General features: G+C 50.0%; 1 protein-coding gene across 6 annotated transcripts in view; it reads right to left on the reverse strand.

Annotated features, from left to right (window-relative positions):
* BRPF3 (bromodomain and PHD finger containing 3) overlaps positions 1 to 19,877 on the reverse strand; it is a 34,570-nt gene extending 14,693 nt beyond the window's left edge. Inside the window, exons 1-8 of one of the 6 annotated variants that reach the window (XM_055819973.1) lie at positions 19,788 to 19,877; positions 7,715 to 9,117; positions 6,500 to 6,656; positions 4,913 to 5,044; positions 2,809 to 2,937; positions 2,124 to 2,436; positions 759 to 1,025; positions 90 to 590 (exon numbers count right to left, since the gene is read on the reverse strand). In XM_055819973.1, coding sequence (XP_055675948.1) covers positions 90 to 590; positions 759 to 1,025; positions 2,124 to 2,436; positions 2,809 to 2,937; positions 4,913 to 5,044; positions 6,500 to 6,656; positions 7,715 to 9,099 — 2,884 coding nt within the window. In that variant the 5' untranslated portion in view covers positions 9,100 to 9,117; positions 19,788 to 19,877. Of the gene's footprint in view, positions 1 to 89; positions 591 to 758; positions 1,026 to 2,123; positions 2,437 to 2,808; positions 2,938 to 4,912; positions 5,045 to 6,499; positions 6,657 to 7,714; positions 9,118 to 10,110; positions 10,573 to 10,625; positions 11,013 to 11,724; positions 12,440 to 14,394; positions 15,035 to 19,787 lie in introns of those variants that run through there. The other 5 variants (XM_055819974.1, XM_005239629.4, XM_013300965.3 and 2 more) reach the window with 5 other exon arrangements.
* Positions 19,878 to 19,974: the final 97 nt, after the last annotated feature.

A 19,974-nucleotide genomic window follows, 5' to 3' on the forward strand; every position in this document is an offset into this window, starting at 1 on the left:
CAGATGTCTCGGCCCCAGGATTTCCACTCCCTCAGCCCCATCTCGCAGTTTCCAAGTGTTCAGAAGGAAGAGAGATCCCAAGGAATTACCTCTCTGCCCTGCCTGCCTGGGTGACTTCTCTCCATCGCTCTCGCTGCAGGTCCTGCTCTGGGGCCGCTTCCGAGCTTGTCGCTCCCCATCCGGGCGGGAGGGTGACAGCTGCCTGCTCTGCCTGTGGTCCTCCCCGTTCTCCAGGGAGCAGTCCAGGCCTCTCTGCAGCTTCACCCCGTTCTTAGCTTTTTTAAAAAGGACAGATGTCCGCCGGCCCACGCCGCTGAAGGGGGGGCTGGCAGGGGTATCCGCAGGTGGCAAGGCCAGTCCGTTCAGGCCATTGTCGCTGAGCAGGCGCTGGAAGGCTTGGCTCTCCCGCTGCAGAGCCTTCTTGTCAAAGAGCTCCCTGTCCGGCCTCACCCTCTTCTGCAGCTGATTCAAGGACTTGCTGTCACTGATGGGTTTGAGCGTTGGAGGGTCCTGCAGGGAGTCCAGCTCCGAGAGGGAGGGTGCGGGTCCTGTGGGCTCCAGGGTTGGAGGGTGCGGGGGCTTGCCATCATCTGTTAAAGGAATAAAGAATCTGCTCTAACATTTCAGAAAGAGTTATTCCCAAAACCAACAACAGCCGTTCCTGTCTTTCACTAGGGCCACAGACAGGAGAAACAGCAAGCCTTGACTGTCGATATGCACTAGAAAGCTGGAGCTAAAATCCTGCTGAAACCTCTCACCTTTCTCCCCTTCCTCGTCCCCTCCCCTTGATGTTTTATCCGGCCCCTCTTCCCGTGGCACAGGCTCCCCGTTGGGCATGCTCTTGTTCTGCTGCTGGGCCAGCTTCTGCCGAATGGAGTTGATCTCCCGTCTCAGGAGCCGGATGCGTCGCGTCCGGGCACCACTGGACCGCATGGTGCTCACCATGTCCAGCTTCTCCAGCAGCTCCTTCAGCTGGGCCTCCAAGGAAAGGTGAGCCCGGTTCTCCGGCAGGAGGATGTTATCCACTGCATCAAAAGAGATTGAACCAGTGAAGGGAAGGAGTAAGGCTTCCTGAAGAAGTATTTGGGACCACTGCCATGCCTCATTCTCTTTGATGCTATTCAGGAACCAATTGCTTTAGTTTGGGGATTTGGCAACTGCTGACCTTGGAGCTCGGTCTTCCTTCCTTTGGGTAAAGCGCAGTTGAATTAATTTGCACTGCCCTCCAGCTCCTGCTACTGTCCCAGGGGCAACAGTGAAAGGACATGTGTCTGCACCCAAGGCAGCTCACAGTCCAGGTCCATGCCAGAAACCTATTTCACTGCCAGGTTAAATGACAAAAATCATACCACAAACAGAACTGGCCAAAACAAAACACGTTTGCCATTCTCCTGGCTCTGTTGAAGGGCTGGCATCCACAGGAGCATGGCAGACAGCTGAGAGACATGCTATCCTATACCAACACCAATTTTGTTAACAGACTGTCCATGTGCATCCAAGAAGGCTGCAACATTTAGGAACTGGACAGCAGACTGCAGGCTCGGCGTGCTGGATGGCAGCGGTACCCTGTACTAAGTTTAGCCAAGTTATTCAACCAGTGCCTTGGGGCTGCATCTCAAGACGGCTGTGGGAATGGAAGTGGTCATGTTGTGAACGGAAAGCCTCAGCTAGGACTGCCTGGGTCCCAGTACCCGAACCCCACATCACCCGCTCCCAGGCCTCAGGGCTCCACGTAACCCAGTTGCTCTGTACCTTGCCAACTGCCGATGAAATGAATGAGCTTTCCTCAGAGCAAAAGATTCTACAGCCACCTTCGCACTGTTCTTGTAAAATACCAACAAATCAAACAGCACAGGCAGTTACAAGGCTCTTCAGAGCCAGACATGCACTAGGAGAGCTGGAGCTAAGCTGCACCTAGCTCAGAGTGCCCCACTCACCTGAAATCCTGCCCTTTGAGGCTCTAAAGGACTTAGATATGTGCTAATGTAAATACATCGATAGGAAAATTCTTGTATGCTGAACAATGGTTGTGATTTCCATGCAGGCTGAGTGACATGCTCAGAACAAAGAACACAGTTACGACCTGCCTGTAAAAAAAAAAAAGGTTAATAATAAAGACTCACCATCCTCCCAAGAAAAGCGGTAAAAGTCCTCGGTTTTGGGCGACTCAGGCAGGTGAATCCCCACATCAGTGTCAAAGCCGATGTTTTCAGCCTGCCGCCGTGCATGACGCAATATCGCTCCTCCGAGGTCTCTGAGCCGGACAGCTGCTCGGTGGAAAATCGTGTCTTTAGCATTATACCTCATGCAGTTGGTAACTATAAGGTTAAAGTCTTCCTCAAACTCATCCAATGTTCGGTACAGGTGGGACTCCAGCTTCCGCCTCATGGTGGAAAAATCCATTGGGTTGGAAATGAATTCCAGGTAATCTGGAACCTAAACATATAAAACCTGTACAATTACAAAAACCATTTACTAGCCAACTAGAGCGTATCCATCATAAGCACTCTTAATGCCCTTTCCACCAGCAAGGGGCAGCGCCAGCGGGTCATTTTTGTGTCACCCAGTCAAGGCAGACACATCCTGGCTCTGCAAAACATTACTTGTCTGAGACGTGCTGAAGCTTCCAGAAAACAATACCCTTTTTTGGCCCGGAAGGATACCCACATTGGGAGTCCTCTTTGAGACATTCCACCAGCAGCTTGGGACAAGGTGGTTTGTGCTTCCAGGATTATGACAGCACATGAGCTTCTGCCCAGCGATAGCTCATCTACAACCCGTTAAGACACCTCTAGGAAAGAGACTTGCCTCGTTCAGGTTAACAGGCTCTGCGAAGATCTGGGCAGCATCCTTCTCCTGCAGCAGGTCCAGTGTTGTGCGCAGAAGTACGTTGAAAGGGGTCAGCTGTAGCTCCAGAGCAGCCTGCTGAACCTTGACCTGGGAACGGGAATACACAAATGAGCACAGTTATCGAGGACAGGACATAGGAGTGGCGTCTCCCTCCGGTTTCTCCCAAATCATCACCCAAGCTCTACTCAGTGGTGGAAATCTCAGGTCATCACAGCACTAGCCTGGTAGACTCATTGCCGAAGAATTTCTGGGAAACACCTTGTCCCCTCCATGTGCAGGATGCACGTGAGACAGCACTTTGCAGAGTCTAACTGCACAGTCCAGTCCTCTCGTAAGGGGAACTCCTGTTTATCCCATCTCATAAAGCCAAACCAAGAGGAAACCACAGAAAATTAAAAGATAATACAACCGAAAATGAAAACAGGAAGAAGCTATTCATGCCCGGTAAATTATCCTGTAGGACTCCCTCCCTCAAGATATTATTATGCCAATTAGCAACACTATATAAAAGTTAAAAGCATGTAGGCGTTTACATGAACAACACCCATAATTAGGCTAGAGAGCATAAACAAAGTTTAAGATATAAGCTCTCACACTTCAAGGCAGAAGCCAAACAACAGTGGTTAGATGTCTGCAAATTCCTCATACGGTTTCTTACATCCTTTATGAAGTCTCTAACACTGATTTCAAGCAAACAAGTTGTAGCACTGGTTTGATCTCTCACATGAAACTCTATTCAAAGGAGACTGGAAACAGAATAGAAGTATTTATTTCTCCTTTAACGTTTCAATGTCTTTGATCTTATAATCCCTCATTATGTCATTAAAGCAACCACGTCAGTAGGAAAGGAAAGCAAGTCTGTTTACATAAAGCAAACTGTTGCTTAGCACATCAAATACAAGACAGCATCAATAAGACAATGAATGAAGATGGATATAAAGACCACTCTCTCCCCCACAAAACGGGAAAGAAGCCGAACAAGGATTCAGGACTCTAGAGCATCCTTCTCCACTCACCTAAAAGCTGGACTAGGATAGAGCTCCAACTAGATACACTCTTCCGTGATATCTTATCCTTTCATAAAGCACATCATTGTTTTAACAAGCTTTTATGGATTTAGCCAACTGTGATAGGGATATATCAAGATACCAAAAGCAAACAAAGCCCAAGAGTGATTTTTTTTTTTATCCTCCTATCTAAAATATGTCCACACAGCAAGCAGGTCTGAGCAACTGCTGTAAATCAAGGACAACGCAGCAAATGAACCAGTGCTGGCATCAAAAGGACTCCAGAAAAGCTGTGGGCAGTTTCTGGCCACAAAAAACCAGCTTGCACAGAGGAGCTGCGATCACAGAGGATGCCGCTTTCCCTCTGCCTGGCTTCCTGCAGCCAGCCTGAGAACACCCAGGGAATGCCTGAGGCCACATGTACCTGCTCACTCTATGCAGGGCGAGTCTTTCATGAAGCTGGCCTTGAAGATACTCATGCCAGACAGCACAGTTGTGGCTGCAGTGACAAACCAGGTACAGCACGCAAAGACCCTCAAGAGACAAAGCTAGCAAGCAGGGGAAGCAACCTCAACTGGTGCAACTTTGGAGAACTGCACACAGATCAAAATGGAAATTGGAAAATTTAGTAAATGGTCTCCATCGTAAAGCTTTTTCTTCTAAAAAAAAGTACTTAGAGGGAAAACCAGGAATTTTCAGCTTTAGAAATGAAGAGCAGAACTCCTATTTAGATGTCTTTTTGGAGTAGGTGTTATCAAACTCCTGAAATAATCATTAAAGGAGATCTAATTTCTACTCTGCAAAACACCCAGTCCATGCCCAGAAACAGAAGGGGTGCTGCAGGGCAGGAATCAGTTTTGCTACCAGTTATGCAAATACATCTTCCCAGCACCCTGCAGCCCAATCCTGGTTCTGAGTAATGAAAGGAGAGTCCATCCAACAGTCAGACTGGAAAGGGGACAAAACTCAAGAAAAACTGCTTCTGCCTCCTGCAGCACAGAGAGCTTGCACGGGACCGAAGCCAAGTGCAGCAACTCAAAGCCAGAACTCCCTACCTGCTCCCGTTTGAGTTTTTCCCTCTTACGGATCAGCTCGATGAGCAGCCGTGCCCGCTCCAAGTCATGCCGCAGTTTCTGCCAGTACTTCAGCTCTTCCTTCACAGCACTGGTCTTCTCATCCTGCTCCTTCTGTAAGACACAGCAGTGGGGTGAGATGAAACACACGAGTGGCTTCCCCCCCGTCTCAGCGTCTCTGGCAAATAGCTCTGATAATCTTCCTCCTGTCTACTTGTCTCTTGCTCAGGCTACTTCCCCTCCTTCCTCAGCACTTAGCTGTCTCACAAACACAACACCAGCCTTTCAGGATTTCACGTTATTTGTGAAGTTAGGACTAAATCGTGCTGTAGCTACACCCTGGGAACACACCTCAGTGCATGCTCCCTCACTCCCTCCCTGCTTTTATATCCAAGTTCATTACAGAGCCTGGAAATTTTTCTGTTGGCTGCTGTGCATTGAAGGGGCGGCCCAAAGCATTTGCAGTATAAAGGCAAGGCGAGCGAAAGCATGGGAGAAAAGCGCTGTTGTTACCCTCTTTGTAACCAATAAGAGTGTCACGGAAAGAGATTTACCAAAACAGAGGAGCAGCCACTGCGGGGAGATGAGCTCACACCTTTCAAGGCACAGTTCAGTGGCTTCGCAATGCAATCATCCTTCCTCTCCTAAATCTGTAGCTTTTTACACGGTTTGGAGGATATACCTGAAGTGTACACACTTTTGCATGATTGCCAAGAGAGGACAATTGCTTCACAAGATCTTGATGGTTTATATTGATAGGACATTGGTTTTCAAGAACTTACTTCTGGTAAATGCCAACTTAGTACGTGAAGGAAATGCTGTGCTTCCCCAAGCTCCAGACCGATGAGCGGGAAGTATTTTTTTTATTAATCACCCAGAGCAGTCTTCACACAAACCAAAAGCCTATAAATTCCTCCAACTACATTAAAAATATACGTGCACGCACACCACCTGCTGACAGGCTATGTTGGAGGGTAGAGTCCGACTGCTTGATTGCTTCACCAACTACTTCTCGTGCCAAAAGCAGTACTGTTTAACAGCATCGAGATCGAGTGACTCTGGATGCCAGCTCAGAGGAGGAAGCAAAGGAGTCCAGAGCTGGTGATTATGTCTAAACTTCCATATGAATCTGCATGGGAGGGTCAGAACTTGAAGCTGCAGGGAGAATGACCCAAACTGGAAGACGGCCAGGACTCTGGAGCTAACACCCATTCTGTTGGGGCGGGGATCTTTAATCACTCGTGAGGAACGTGGGTTTATGATGCATCTAAGAGATCAGTGCACCAAGGGCCCATCACACCCTTGCACAATTTTGGGTCTCCTGACTCAGGGGAAAAACTCTTACCAGGTGCTTCATCCACAGCAATTCTAGCACAAGGGATATCCCACTGATATGCTAACGCAGCTCTTCACGCATGAGCGTACCAAGAGGAGACCAAAAGAGACTTAAATCTGGTCACCCTCTGGTCCTTCCACCCTCATTCCCCTTCCCAGCCATGCATCAAGCGCATCTCCCCCTGGAATACAAGCTCTCCATCCTCCCACACAGGTTCAGCTGGGGACCAGTACCTGCTCCGCGGTCCTCTGGGACTGGAGGTGCGAGTGCAGGCGCCGGATCAGCGGCACCCCGTTCCTTGCCTGCCGCTTCAGCAGCCAGTAGTTGTGGAGCCTCTGCATGAACTGGTTCTTCCTCTGGAGGGGGAGGCCACTGCAGATTTTGTTCAACCTGAAGGAAGCAAAGAGGTGTCAGGGAGCCAACCGCAAAGCAATCGTGACTCTGCGGACCCTGTGATACCATCAGGTTTCCCGACGAAGCTCTGCAGTGTCGTGTCAATGCACCCTCTGAACTACACATGCAACTGGTACAATCTGGGATCTCCCCACCGTGAAGTCACACGTGCCTAATTTTCCCAATATATCCCTACGTTAGTAGCAGCTCAGCTGGAGGTTCTCACCAAGCACTTGGCACAGCACGGTCAAAGTACGCAATCGCCTACTTGCCTCCAAGCCTTAATTTCAAAACTACTTTCAGTGTCAAGAACTTTCCTGGGGGTCAATTAAGCCTGGTGTTAGTAAGATGGAGCCCGGGAAACTAACTTGGCAGGAGTCCAAGAATAATATCTCACCTATTCCAACCTTTTCGAACCATTCATTAGATTATATGCAGTGCCTTATCAGCAGTTCTCCAGAGCTTTATCTGTTAAAATACCAGCGACGCACCATTACACTTCCTAAGGCACCGAACAAAAATTCAGCACTACCTAGTTCTGCATGAGAGAGAGCTGGGAGAAAAAAAAACCAACCCAGCCAAATTCAAAGCCGCTTGCAATATGGACAGGTTTGACATGCTGCGTAATACAAGGAGGAATTAAGAAACTATGAAATGAGATTAAAAAAAATATGTAATACTGGGATGACCCCTATCTGTCTGCCAACCTGCAATGCCTGAAGTATTTGAAAAACACCTTCACAGCCATCTGTCTGAATTCAGGTGCTCGGCGGGTGTTTGCTGTTAGGGGTTAGGGACCACCATGGGTTCTGCGTTACACAACAGTTTGGGGTGGCTGCTCGGCAAAGCAGGGAACCACCATGCACCAGCGACACTCCCACGGAAGAACACTGGTCAGGAATGACTCTGAACACAGTTATTGCTAGGTCTTGACTGAAGATTCAGTGTTTCCAAGGGAGGACCTTGGAAGGGTCCCCCAAGAGGGACCGAGTCCTCAGAAAAGACCCTGTCCAGCTCCAGCTGTCCAGCTCCTTCCCCAAACTTGCAACACTCACCTGTAAGAGGGGATTTGTGCAACGGTCACCATGGGCACAGACGAATGCCCGTTGGTCACACCACCAGGCTTCTTTTTGATCTTCTGCTTCAATTTCACTCGGTTCTTTTTCAGAGACCCTTTGGGAGGGCCAGAATCGGCTTCCTCCTCTCCCTGCTCCTTCACAGTGTCCTCCTGCCCCCCGCCGCTAGCAGCTGAAGACCCTTTTTTCACCATCCCAGGCGGGGAATGACTCTCACAATAGGCAGTCTTGCGCACAGTGAACGTCGTGCCGTTGATGCTGGTCTCCCTCATGGGTTCGATCTTCATGAAGAGACCAGCCCGCTGGGCACAGGTGACGTGGAAGGCAGTGTAACAGTTCATCTTGTGGCACTGGATGGCAGCTCCCATGCCCTTCTGCTTGCAGATACAGCATGTGAGCTTCCACCGAGCCGGGGGGATGTTATTTATCCCTTCAATGGGCTCCAGGAACACAGTGTTTGCAAAGCAGACCTCGGGGATCCAGATGGCACAAACCACGTGAGCCCAGCGGCCATCGCTAGTCTGCTTGAAGGCTCCACCTTTGTTTGGGCAAAGGACACAATCCACAGGGCGAGAAGGGGACTGTAAGCAGCAGCGGCAAAGCCACTGCCCCTCGGGGATATAGGGCACGCCATAACACTCCTGGTGCACGGCCAGATTGCAGATATCACAGAACAGGATGACGTTGCTGTTGTGACACTCATCGTCCATGCAGACGCAGCAGAAGGCGTCCTCATCGATGAGGGACTGCTGAGCCCCATTGTTGCGGCTCTCAAGGTACGACTCCTTTTCCAACCGATCCACCAGCAGCTCAAAAGTGTCTGGGGAAACTGTCCCATAACCATCGTCCCTTCTCTTCTCGTTGATCATGTCCAGCCACGCCAGATCCTCCTCATCCATGTCATACTCCACCTCTACATCAAGGTCCTCGGGAGGCTTTTCAATGTACCGGTAGTAGGCAGCAGGGAGAGGAGGGGCGTCTGGCTGGCTGAAGGAGTCCACCACACGGAAGTTGGGCTGGGGTAAGTGTAAAGATGTCCCTGGTGCATGTTTGGAGCAGGACTCCTTCTTCTTGCCTTTGGAAGGTGTTTTCTTAGATTTGGAAGGGAAAAGGGGCTGCTCGCTGTTTTCCTTGTTGCTGTTGCACTCTGTGATGTCCTGGGCTGTCAGCTCGTCCTCCGTGATGATTTTTAAGGGATCGTAGATGCTGATGCGATGAAGCCGCCCATCGATGTCTACCTCCACGATCCGCTGGGCCTGAGCATAAGTCAGTGTCTCCCGAGTCGGTGAGCACTTGAGGCTGTAGGGCGAGGGAGAGCGCCTCCCCTCCAAGTTCTGCCGGGACCTCCTCCGAGGCTTCCTCATCGCTGCAGTTCAGAGACCCTGTACCAAAACAGGACAGAGGATAGCATAAGCCCAGGAGACAAGCAAGGAGCAGCACAGATTCAAAAACTCACTCGGTGTTTCAACAAAGCAACATTTCTACTAGAGACTCCAGCAGTTTCAGGCTTGCTGACACTTTACACCGCCTTAGATACAAGCAGGTAATGGATATATCAACCACTTCTTGTAATGTGTGTCAGAGCAACGCACAGCACCCTCCAACCATCTCCATCTACATGTCAGGACATGTACAGACCCCCATAGCGCCAGATGAGAAGAGCTCAAATTAATTTTACAGCATAGCATCCCAACACTCTGCTGTGCGTTCAGCTCAGCAAACCGTTCAGATCCTCTGAAATTCAAACAGTACTTAACACATCTGCTTGCACCGTTCACATACTAAGTCCACACCAGCCAAGGAGTTCTCCTCTGTTCTTTTGCCTCTGTGGCTTTTCTTTTATATCCCCAATAGCACACAAAATGTGCTGGATGTTTTCCAGGTGGAAAGGAAAGCACTGTTCCTGTCCTATGAAAGCAGTTCCCAATTTTCTTTTGTTGCTGAGCTCCATATGAGAAAACTAGCAGTGCTCCCTCAGTCCAGGAGACTGCTTGCTCCTCCAAGTTTCCCACCTCAGGGCTGCCACCATTCTTCCTTTCCCACACTGTGGATGCAGAAGGTCCCATAGTGAAAAATCACCCTCCAGCTTTGCTTTCCCTTCTCTCACAGATGTAGCTGTTCCTTACAGCCCTCTCCAGACAGTGCACTGGATGGACTGTGTCCTTCCCAACACGCAAAATGGGTCACAAAAGCCCAAACAGAACCAGAGGATGAACAGAGCAACGCAGCTAGATGTGCATCCCTTCTGCTCTTTGGTGGGATCCATGAGGAAGTGAAAGGGAATGAGCACAGGAACAAGCAGCACGGATCCAGACAGACTCGATAGCTCTGGCTCAGCGTTAGTCCCTCTGGAGCCACAACCCACGTTCACAGACCTGAGCTGGTTCTGCACGGAGGATCCACAGGGGATTGAGCAGGAAAGCTGCAAGACAGCTCCTAGACCGCACCAGGAACTGTGCAATGGTATTTGCTGCAGCCTTAACAAAAAACCCAAGCCAGCTCTGCCCTCGCAAACTGCTAATCAGCAACCCAGATAATTATTTGAGAGTCAGCTCCTGGCATTAAGGAGGTGCCTGTCAAGGGGGAGCGGAGAAGAAGCCTGGAGCCGGAGAGATGACCTGGGGGAGGATGGAGACATGGCGGCAGGAGCCAGGCGATCTGAGGGTGAAGGAGGGAGGCAGCGAAGAGGGAAAGCAGAGAGGAAGCCAAGTGAGTAATACAAGCGAGAAGGGCAGTGTCGGGATGGGAACATGAGTTATGGGAAGAAACGGGCTGAGGCTGAAACACGCTGGAGAGGAGACAAAGAAAAGCAAATGTAAAATCTCCCCGAGAAGATAAGCCAGCCCAGAGCTTATCTGTTGCTACACAGAGGCCTGAACCAGCAACTCACCCTTATTTAGAGCAAACCACACTTCCAGCCCCTTTCTGTGGGACCCGCAGACAAGAAAACATAGTACAAACCCGTAATTTGTACTTAGCCATTGCATTATTTCTGCTCTGTGAAGGACATGGCTCAGAAACCCTCAATCATGTGAGTCAAAGCAATCAGCACCTCGCAGGACCAGGACCTACAAGAAGCCCCACGGTTATTCCAGAAAGAAGTAACGATTCCAGGAGCAACACTTTTTCCTGAAAAAAGTACCAGTTCCGTGAACCACGAGATTAAGCCGTGACACACGTGTCCTAAGAAACAAAACAGGCTTTAAGAAAAGTTTCCAAACTCTCTTTTGCATCCACAGAAAGAAGCTACAGGTACCACTTTCAGTACACACACCCACATCGATGGAGCCTGCAGGCACAGTTTAATTTCAGATGCAAAATAAGAGATGACAATTTCCACCTGCAAATATAGGTACCACAAATTTCAGGACCTTTGCCTTAAAACTCTCATCAGCCACTTGATCAGCAGACTGCAGACACCCAGCTCCACTTGTCCCAGCTGAGCCCCAAGGGCTTCAATCAGCAGGAAAAAAGGATTTTAAAATAAGGGTATAAAAGCAATTTGATCATCAAATGAAAAACCTAGAAAATCTTGCTGGCAAGCAGCTCTCTTACAACTCAGGCAGGTACGAGCAATGAAGAAACCGGAGGCAAAAAGATATATGAGCAAAAAGATATTGGAGAATAAAGTAATTAGCATGAGCTGACCACACATAATTAGTATTGTGTTCAGGAAAAATGAAGCACTAGCCAACTGCTGGGAGTGCTGAGGGACGAGCCATCTGCAGCAAAACAAGCACCTGAAGGAAGGGTTACTTTACCTGTTGAAAAATGGTGCTGAAACAATCAGTATATTGTCTAAAGAAATTACCCAAAGCGGGTTTTCCATTGCAGCAATCGACTGCCATAAAACAACCCATTTGTAAAACACACAATTACTTAGCGCTATGTAGAAGCATCTAAAAACGGCGTGGAAATTGCTGCCAGCAAGAGCTGAGTGCCTGGGATAAGACATGCACCTGGTTATTAGGAGAGACACAGCTACCCACCTCCAAAATACCTTGAAAGCACCGATGAAATGAACTGGGACACACTGAGCTGAACATTGCAACCTTGTCTGCAACAACAGAAAGTTCTAAGCGGCAATCTAGGAATGTTTTTATCTTCTTGGCACACTTGAAAACACCTCCCAGCCACGGATAACAAAGAATCCCTCTGCAAACAGCACCCACGCATGCTGTAACGCTAAAAAGACTTGACTTCAGTGGGGTTAACTGCTATTTCAGCCCATGCTGATTCTTTGTCCCACCATGGACGAAGGTTGCTGATGTGAAAGCAGAAAGTTCAGTCAGTCACCCTCTCGCCGTCACCACAGCCTGCTCAAGGCTTTCCAAAAACCTCCCATCATCCAGTTCCGCCGGGTATTGCGCCAGGAGCAGGGGGTGAGGTTCCTAGAGAGCACAAATGAGCAAACAACGTGGCTACAATGCACAAAGCCACTGGGGATGAACTTAATTCTACCCCAGGAGTTTGCTCCGGAGTGGTTCAATTCTCCTGAGCAGCAGCTTTCATGTCTGTGGGCCAGAGATGCCTGGGGGGCTGCACAAGGCGACTAAAAAACCAAGCTCGACATCAGGAGACTTAAATTCACTACAAGGGGGTCAAAAGCGCCACAGAAAAAAACCTGAGAGATCCACATATTGAACAACATTACAATAGAGGCCCCTATTATGCACGCAACCCGAAAAAACCAGCAGAAGCAGATCCTCTAAGGGGCAGGCTAAACATTTTATTTACACCCATGCAATGCTGCGCTGGCCATTTCCAAGGGTCAGAGGCACCCTCTACACCACCAAAGACCTCAGTCTCCTTCCCACCCCTCCCTCCCATGGCAGTCCTTCTTTCCAGCCTTCCCACGCTGAACAACCAAAGATTTTCCTTCCAGCACCAGGTTTCTTTGCTGACCTGCAGAGGACACAAGGCTGGAGCTCAAGGCTGCTGGGGGAGTTTCCTGGCCCCTTCCAGCATGGCTTGGGGATCCCAGTGAAGAGCTACGTCGCTCAGCGATGAAGAACTTCAGTGATATGCAGCAAGGAGGAGGTCACCTGGACCTTGGTGGGCAGCAGCAGATGGGAACAACGTGGTTCTTGTTCCACCGGAGCGCCGTGATTATTGGCAGTGGCTTCAGCTCATACAGCCCCAAACAGGCTGGGGTTTGATGTTACCAAGCTTTGGAACATCAACCACAAGGTCTGGAGACGTACCCCCACGTCCCTGTCCCACGCTCGCAGCCACCTGTTGCTGTTTGCTGGGATTTAAATCCCATTCCTGCACAGCGAGGAACAGATGCCTACGGAGCTATTTAAGAAACGCATCCATAAAATAAAAGCAATGGATGCCAGAGGAAAGAAACAGCCTGGAACAGTCACAGCCCCCTTTCCACCTTTGTTCTGCCAACCAACAAAACTGCTGCCCTCACCGATGTCCCTCCACGTTCCCACCGCATCTGTGCTTGCCATGGGCCCATATTCCCCTCGTGTGCCCGACGAGGGTTTACACTCCTCACGCCTGCGATGACACCTACAATGAAGCGCGTCTGTGCTCCGAGCTGCCTGTCCCTGCGATGCAGAGATCGATGCGGAGACCCTTACCGACCCCCTGGCACTCCTGTAACCAAGCCGAGCTGACGGGGGATGCCCCAAGCCATGGGAGAGGACCTCCCTCTGGAGCGGGAGGGTCGAGGCGTCATGTCGGGCTGCGGAGGTAAGGTAAAGCCTGGGCTCAGCAAGAGGTGGTGTGTGCCATGAGCTGTGCCCGGCCTCAGCAGCGCTCTGAGGGGACCGTGGCACATCATGAGCTGTGCTCAGCCTCAGCAGCGCTCTGAGGGGACCATGGCACGTCATGAGCTGTGCTCAGCCTCAGCAGCGCTCTGACCATGGCAGGTCATGAGCTGTGCCCAGCCTCAGCAGCGCTCTGAGGGGACCGTGGCACGCCATGAGCTGTGACAGATGCCAGCCGGGAGCTCCTCTCAGGAGCTCCCCTGTGCAGCAAGAGCCACATAGTCCCTGCAGGGACCCCCAGTAGCAGCCAGCGATCTGGGTCAAGACATAGCAGGGACCTGGACAGAAATAAAGCCACCCCCGGGGGCGTGGGGAAGGCACGGCGGCCCTCAGCACCTGGCCCTGCCAGGCGAGCCCACCGCCCCGGGGCGCGAAAAGAGTCCCCAAGGAGAGAGGGACTAGGGCGGCGCAGAGCGAGAGAGCGCGCAGGCAGCGCCACGCGGCTATTGGCTATCGCCGCCGCCCATCCCAGCCCCACCACCAATAGCAACGCGAGGCTTTGCGGGTCTACCGCGGGGTGCTCTCGGCCCCGCCTGGGCCAATAGCGTGGGAGAAGGTGGGCGGGGCCCCCACGGGCGCCGCGGAGGGGGGGCCCCAAGATGGCGGCAAGGGGGGGGCCCGGTTGACACGGCGCTGCCCGTTCCCCCTCCGCAGCCGCTCGCCGCCGCCGCCCCCTCCGCGGCGAGGGGTCGCGGGCCGCTCCCGCCGCACCGGCACCGAGCAGGGCCGCGGGGAAGGCCCGCAGGCTGCGGTGCACCGGGCTGCCCCGGCTCCTTCCCTCCCGCCCGGTCACCTTCCCGCGACCCCGGCGCGGGGGTGTGTGAGGGAGGAGAGACCCCCTGAGGGAAGGGTGTCGCGGCCTCCCGCGCAGCGCTTTACCTGGCCGCCTCAGGCGCCGCCGCCGCGGCGCTCTCCACCGTTGCTGCCGCCTCCTTTTGGGTTGTTTTTTGTTGTTGTTGTTGTTTTTTTGTTGTTGTTGTTTTCAGGGTTTGGGGATTTTTTTTTTTCTTTTTTTTTTTTTTAAATCCTCTCCGCCTCCCCCTCCCCTCCCCCCTGGGGCGGACGGGCTCACCCAGCCGGCGGCGGGAGGGGAGGGCACAAGATGTCGGCTCCGTCCGCTCCGGCTACCGCCGCCTCCTCAGCGCCGCCTCCTCATGCCGCTGCCGCCGCTGCTCCCGCCGCTGCCGCTCCGGCCCCGGTGCCGCTTCGCCCCCCACCACCCTCACCTCCCCCCGGGCCCCCCCCCCCGCCGCTCTCGGTGCTGTGTGGAGGCGAAGGGGGCGGGGGGGGGGGGGGGAGCAGGGGACACACGCACAAGATGGAGGCGGCGGTGGCGGCGGCGGAGCCCGGCCGAGCGGCGAGGAGAGGCGGCAGCCAGCGGGCAGGCGGGGGAGGGGGCTGCCGCGCTTCGCTCCCCCCCGCGGGCAGGGACCGCCCGCCCCTCCCCGGTCCCTTCCCACCCCCGGGCCGAGCCGAGCGGAGCGGGAGGCCCCGGGGGCTGCGGGGTGACGGCGGGGGGGGGGGGGGGGAGTGGGTTGGGGGGTCCCTCGTGGCTGGGGGGGGGGCGCGCCACGTGCCCGGCGGGGGTCTGCTTCTAGCTGCGGGCCCCCCATTCCGCGGGGTTGGGGTGCACCCGTGGGGGTCCCGTCCTTAGCCCCCCGGCCGCTGGGGGTGAACGGGCTGGCTTCCAGCCCCAGGTGCGTTGGGGTGCCTGCATCCTGCACCCGCTTTATTTGCAGGAGGGCTGGGGTCCTGACCCCCAGGGACCCCTCGGCCTTGTCTCTGCGCCGCTAGCCCAACGGGCAACAACCACCGAGCTACGGGAATGGGAATATCTCATATTTATTCTTTAGCCTGATCCTACAGGTCCAGATGGGCTTCCCAGCGCGCAGAGGTGTGATGGGTGAGGGACAGCGGGCGAGGAGCCAGCGAGGAAGAAGTTACACTTGCAGCTGAGCGAAGTGGTGGGATAGGAACTACAGAGGCTCCTACACTTACTTTTTATAGAGCATACCGCATACTCAGGCATATGCACGCTCCACCTTCCACCGAGATGGTGTTCCGAGATTGTGCAGGGTATTGTGTAATATTACCACCTGAATTTACAGAATTAACTGAATTGTTTTCAAAAGGAAAAAAAAAAAAAGCATGCTATTTTTCCCTCATTTACTGTCCAACTAGAGATCTTTTGTCTCTTAATGTATATTAACAAGCAGCTGGTCTATGACAAGTCCATTGCAGAGTGCTGGGGTGGGACCTCATCTTCCTGAAGCCTTAAAGCATCGAAAAACACGTTACTGCTGAACAGGCTTACATGCCAACCTCTACCTACTCCTTTCTGCGTATACTTTTTAAAGAACCTACTGTTAATGTATCTGAACTCAAAAATAAGTAATAATATATTCTGTTCTCATCCTGCATAAAAAAAATAACCTATCAAAGATTTTCTGTACCATCTCTCAGGATCTCGCCTCACCCCGAAAGAACAACATGCAACAGCATGGTCCTGTCCACAAAGGATTGAAAAAAAAATATTTATAGGTGTTTGTGCTTCTGAGTTGAGTGTTGGGAAGACAGTTAAACCGTAAAATCATTTAAATAACTGATAAGCGATTTCACTATCTCATTTTCCCTTATGCAAGAACTTAATTTTAACAGTGGGTGTTACATTTTTCTCCTAGCACTTCTGGTGTCCTTTGTTCTTTTTATTACGACACATTTTTGTAAAGTCTTTCATTTTGATCTCAGTTTTGAAACTTTATACTCTTAGATTCACACTGGAAGTGGCTTATTATAATCACGTTAGGTTCCAGTCTTGCAAAGATTTGCATACATGCTTAATGTCAAGCATGTGAATAGCCCTGGTAAGTTCAGTAAGATGACTCGTGCACAAAGTGGTGTACAGACATCTCTGAAGAGCGGGGACCATGTGTTACAACATCAAAACAAGTTATCCATCATTTAGTTTTATAACAGAGCTGTGGAGCTAATGTGTTATTTGAAAAAACATTCTGAACTTATCTCACATCCCAGAGGCACAACTTAATTCAATTTCTTTGCTCTCCTGGTTTTTAAAGGGTGCAAGTTCAAAACCAGCAATGTTGCTTCAAATGAAAGCAGCAGTCTGGACAGCTCAAACAGGGCTGGGCACCTTCAATCATTTTATAATTTTCTTCGTTTTTATTCAAGTGAATCAACCATAATTTTCTCCCCTTTTAAAGTGTAATTTGGAATTGAGAACTGACCTTCTCGTTGTTGATTCATTAAGCCTCAGAAATGCGTAATGTTTGTTCTGTGGCCATTTTTTTCAGAATTGTTGAAATTAATGCCATTGCTAAACAGGACCTGTGTGTGTTAAAGGTTAAAAGCCTGGTATCTCAAAGCGATTAGCCTCAGCTGCCATTTATTTCAGCTGGATTTGCAAGTGCTCAGCTGCACTTTCTAAGACTCTAGCACGTTCGGTCTCACTAACTTCAGAGGGGTGACACAAGCACCCAGCACGATTGCCTCAGTGTGTTCTTTTTTTAATCTTAACATGCAAATCATAGTTTTAAAACCTTTTTTTTTTTTCAGGTGAAGTGTTCTGGAGACGGATCTAAAATTATAGTTGATGGTGGCAGTATTTTTATTTTTCCAACCAAACTTGGCTAAAAGGAGTTGACTCGCTTTCATTTAACAGAAAATCAATGAGGGTTGAAGAGATATACTAACCTTTCAGTATCATTTAATAGAGCGCAATCCAACAAAAAAGGAGTTATCAATCAGCCGAAGTGCTGACTGAATCAGTTCTGAAGCAGCACTGGCTGAATGTCACGTTACAAGCTGTATAAACCCGTGTGGCTCAGAAAACAGCCTTGTAGAGAGAAATTGGGGAAAACATCCCATAAACCACATTCACCTGGCAACTCTTGACATTTTCACAGTGTACAGTTGAACTCGATGATCTTAAAATGTCTTTTCCAACCTAAATGATTCTGTGATTACTGCAATTAGTGCGGCGAGTGTTCATCCATTTGGGGAAAAAAATGAGTTACTACTGGCTACTTCGGTCTTCATTAAATCTTTCTCTTTGATGTCTTGTTTCTCTTAGTTGGGAAAAGAAGAGCCATAATCACGTTACCAGCCAACACTCCACTGACCCACGATACGGGAACCGCAGAGGATTAGGAATGCTTTCCCTGGTTGCTCAGGCAAGAGCGAGACATGGAAATATGAAAAGGTATTACCACCCTTTGTACAGTATCTCACTGGAGTTCTTAGATGTGTTTATCATTTTCTATGTTTCTCTTTTCTCCCATTATCACATACTTAAAGCCTGAGAATTGCGTAGTCTGCTACCTAGAATGTGAAAAGGTTATATATGAAAACAGATGCTCTTTCTTTTTCCTGTAGGATGAGTGTACAGTTTTCTAAGAGGCTGTAGATACCTTCAAGGCTCTGCACAGAAAGGTTTCTAGGTGATGTCAAAACACAGTAAGTATTGTGTCGCTGAAAAAAATCCTGATCGTTTTGTGGTGTCTCTTAAGAAAAAAAAATAAAAAATAAAGCCCCACATATTGCTTCATCTGCTTTTTCTTTCCCACTTACATCTGGAAGTACCTAATAAATATGTCCCACAAAGTTGTAACTTCACAGACCTAATTAGCTGTCAAAAACAACTTACACAGAAAGATTGTTTACGACAAAGGCTTCACTTTCCAAATAAAATAAACAGCTTAGATGATAAACTCCGAAAGAAATGTAGGATTAACAAGTAAATAGTACTTCAAGGTAAACATCTGTATGTTATGTGAAAGGCACAAAAATTCTACCCGTATAGATTTTTATCATCCGTAATATAAACAGCAAACTTATTCCTGGCTGGCGTAATTCACAGAATTTTGGATGTTCACTTAATGGCTGGGTGATTTTTATCACTCAATTTTGTGTTTTTAAAGTATGTAAACCACACAAGGGGGAAAAAACAAAAGTAACAAAAGGAATGTAGATCAAATATGTGCCCGCGTGGGTCAGCCACCAGGCACACCTGCACCTCAGTGCAGGATAATTTCTTCTTTGACTGACAGTGTCTCTCAGGGTCACACACCCCCTCTGCTTTCTGGTGCTGATTTTGAAGTATTTTAAACCTCAGCCTGAGTCACCGGCTCTGCTGAGCAGGTGCTTTTCAAGCTCCTTTCATGAAACGTGACTGATTTTTTTTTTTTCTCCTTCAAGTAGCTCGTTGCTGAAGCGTGTCCTCAGATGCCATACGAGCACCAGGATGGTTGGTCTTTACAGACAGACGCTGCCTCTCCACTACCAACCTGCTACATTTCCTGCCATTTAGTTTGAGTTCCTGGCTGGTGCATACCACAAAACCCAAATACAGGTGTAACTGCAGGGCTCCTGGCCTCGCAGAGCACCAGCTCCATGCCTTTGTCAGGACATCGGGAATGGCAGCAGAGCTAGCGTTTGCCTCTCGGGCACTGTGTTGTCACTGGGTGAATGAATGAAACCAGAGCGTGGAGCCCTCACACCAGCTGTCGAGGTTGCTCTCGTGATTTCAGAGTGTTTGGTGTGAGCTCTCACAAGAGAAAACCTATGGAACTTCCCTGAAACACAAAACACTTTCTGGAAGTATATTCAGAGGAACAACTGATACCAAGGAGGCTTTACATGTTATCCATGAAACAAAGGGGATTAACACTTGCTCCAACAGCAAAATGAGTATGTACCCAACACTTGTTCTTACACCCATGAAGTCCCCAGCACCTCTTCCGTGCTCGTCCTCTGGTCAGACAAACAATTCCCAAAGGGCATCTCAGGTTATTCTTTAGAACTACAGAGGCCTTTTCAACCACCAGCAGACTGCTCGGTAACATTATCCTGACGAGGAAGTTTCTCCCCCAACCATCATCAGAGAGCCGGCAAACTCTAATCCTCCCCAGCTCCGCCTGTCCCGTTTTGCAGAGGGGCCAGACGATTAAATCACACCCTAAATTCCCATTTAAAGTGGTTTATGAGTTCTGTCCGCACAGGTTCTTCACCTTAACAGTTGACTTTCTCAAGGAAAGCTCTATACTCCAAAAGTCTCCATAAATGTACTCTTTTTTTTTTTTTTTTTCCTCTGTGGTTTTTTTTTTTTGTTTCTTTTTTTGGTTTTCTTTCCCTACAAGACTGAGCTTATAAAACTTTTCTCTGCATCTTTACATCCACAGTTACACGTAGTCAGGACGCCACCCTGCCTCACCCACGCTCCTGAGCCATCTCCCATGGTGTTTGCAGGCACTCACCTGGATGACGACCCTCCGCCGCTGACCACCAAGCCTCATCTCACCAGGGCACAGGCAGCTCTAAACGCCCACAGCTCTCCACGATGCTTTCGGCAGCGACAGCGGGCTCCTCTCTCACCTCTGTTAAAGATCACACAGCGGACAAGGCAGCCAAGCCAGATGCCAGGGTCAAGAGGACAGTATTTTA

Source organism: Falco peregrinus, chromosome 16, assembly GCF_023634155.1.
Source record: "Falco peregrinus isolate bFalPer1 chromosome 16, bFalPer1.pri, whole genome shotgun sequence".
NCBI classification, from domain to species: Eukaryota; Metazoa; Chordata; class Aves; order Falconiformes; family Falconidae; genus Falco; species Falco peregrinus.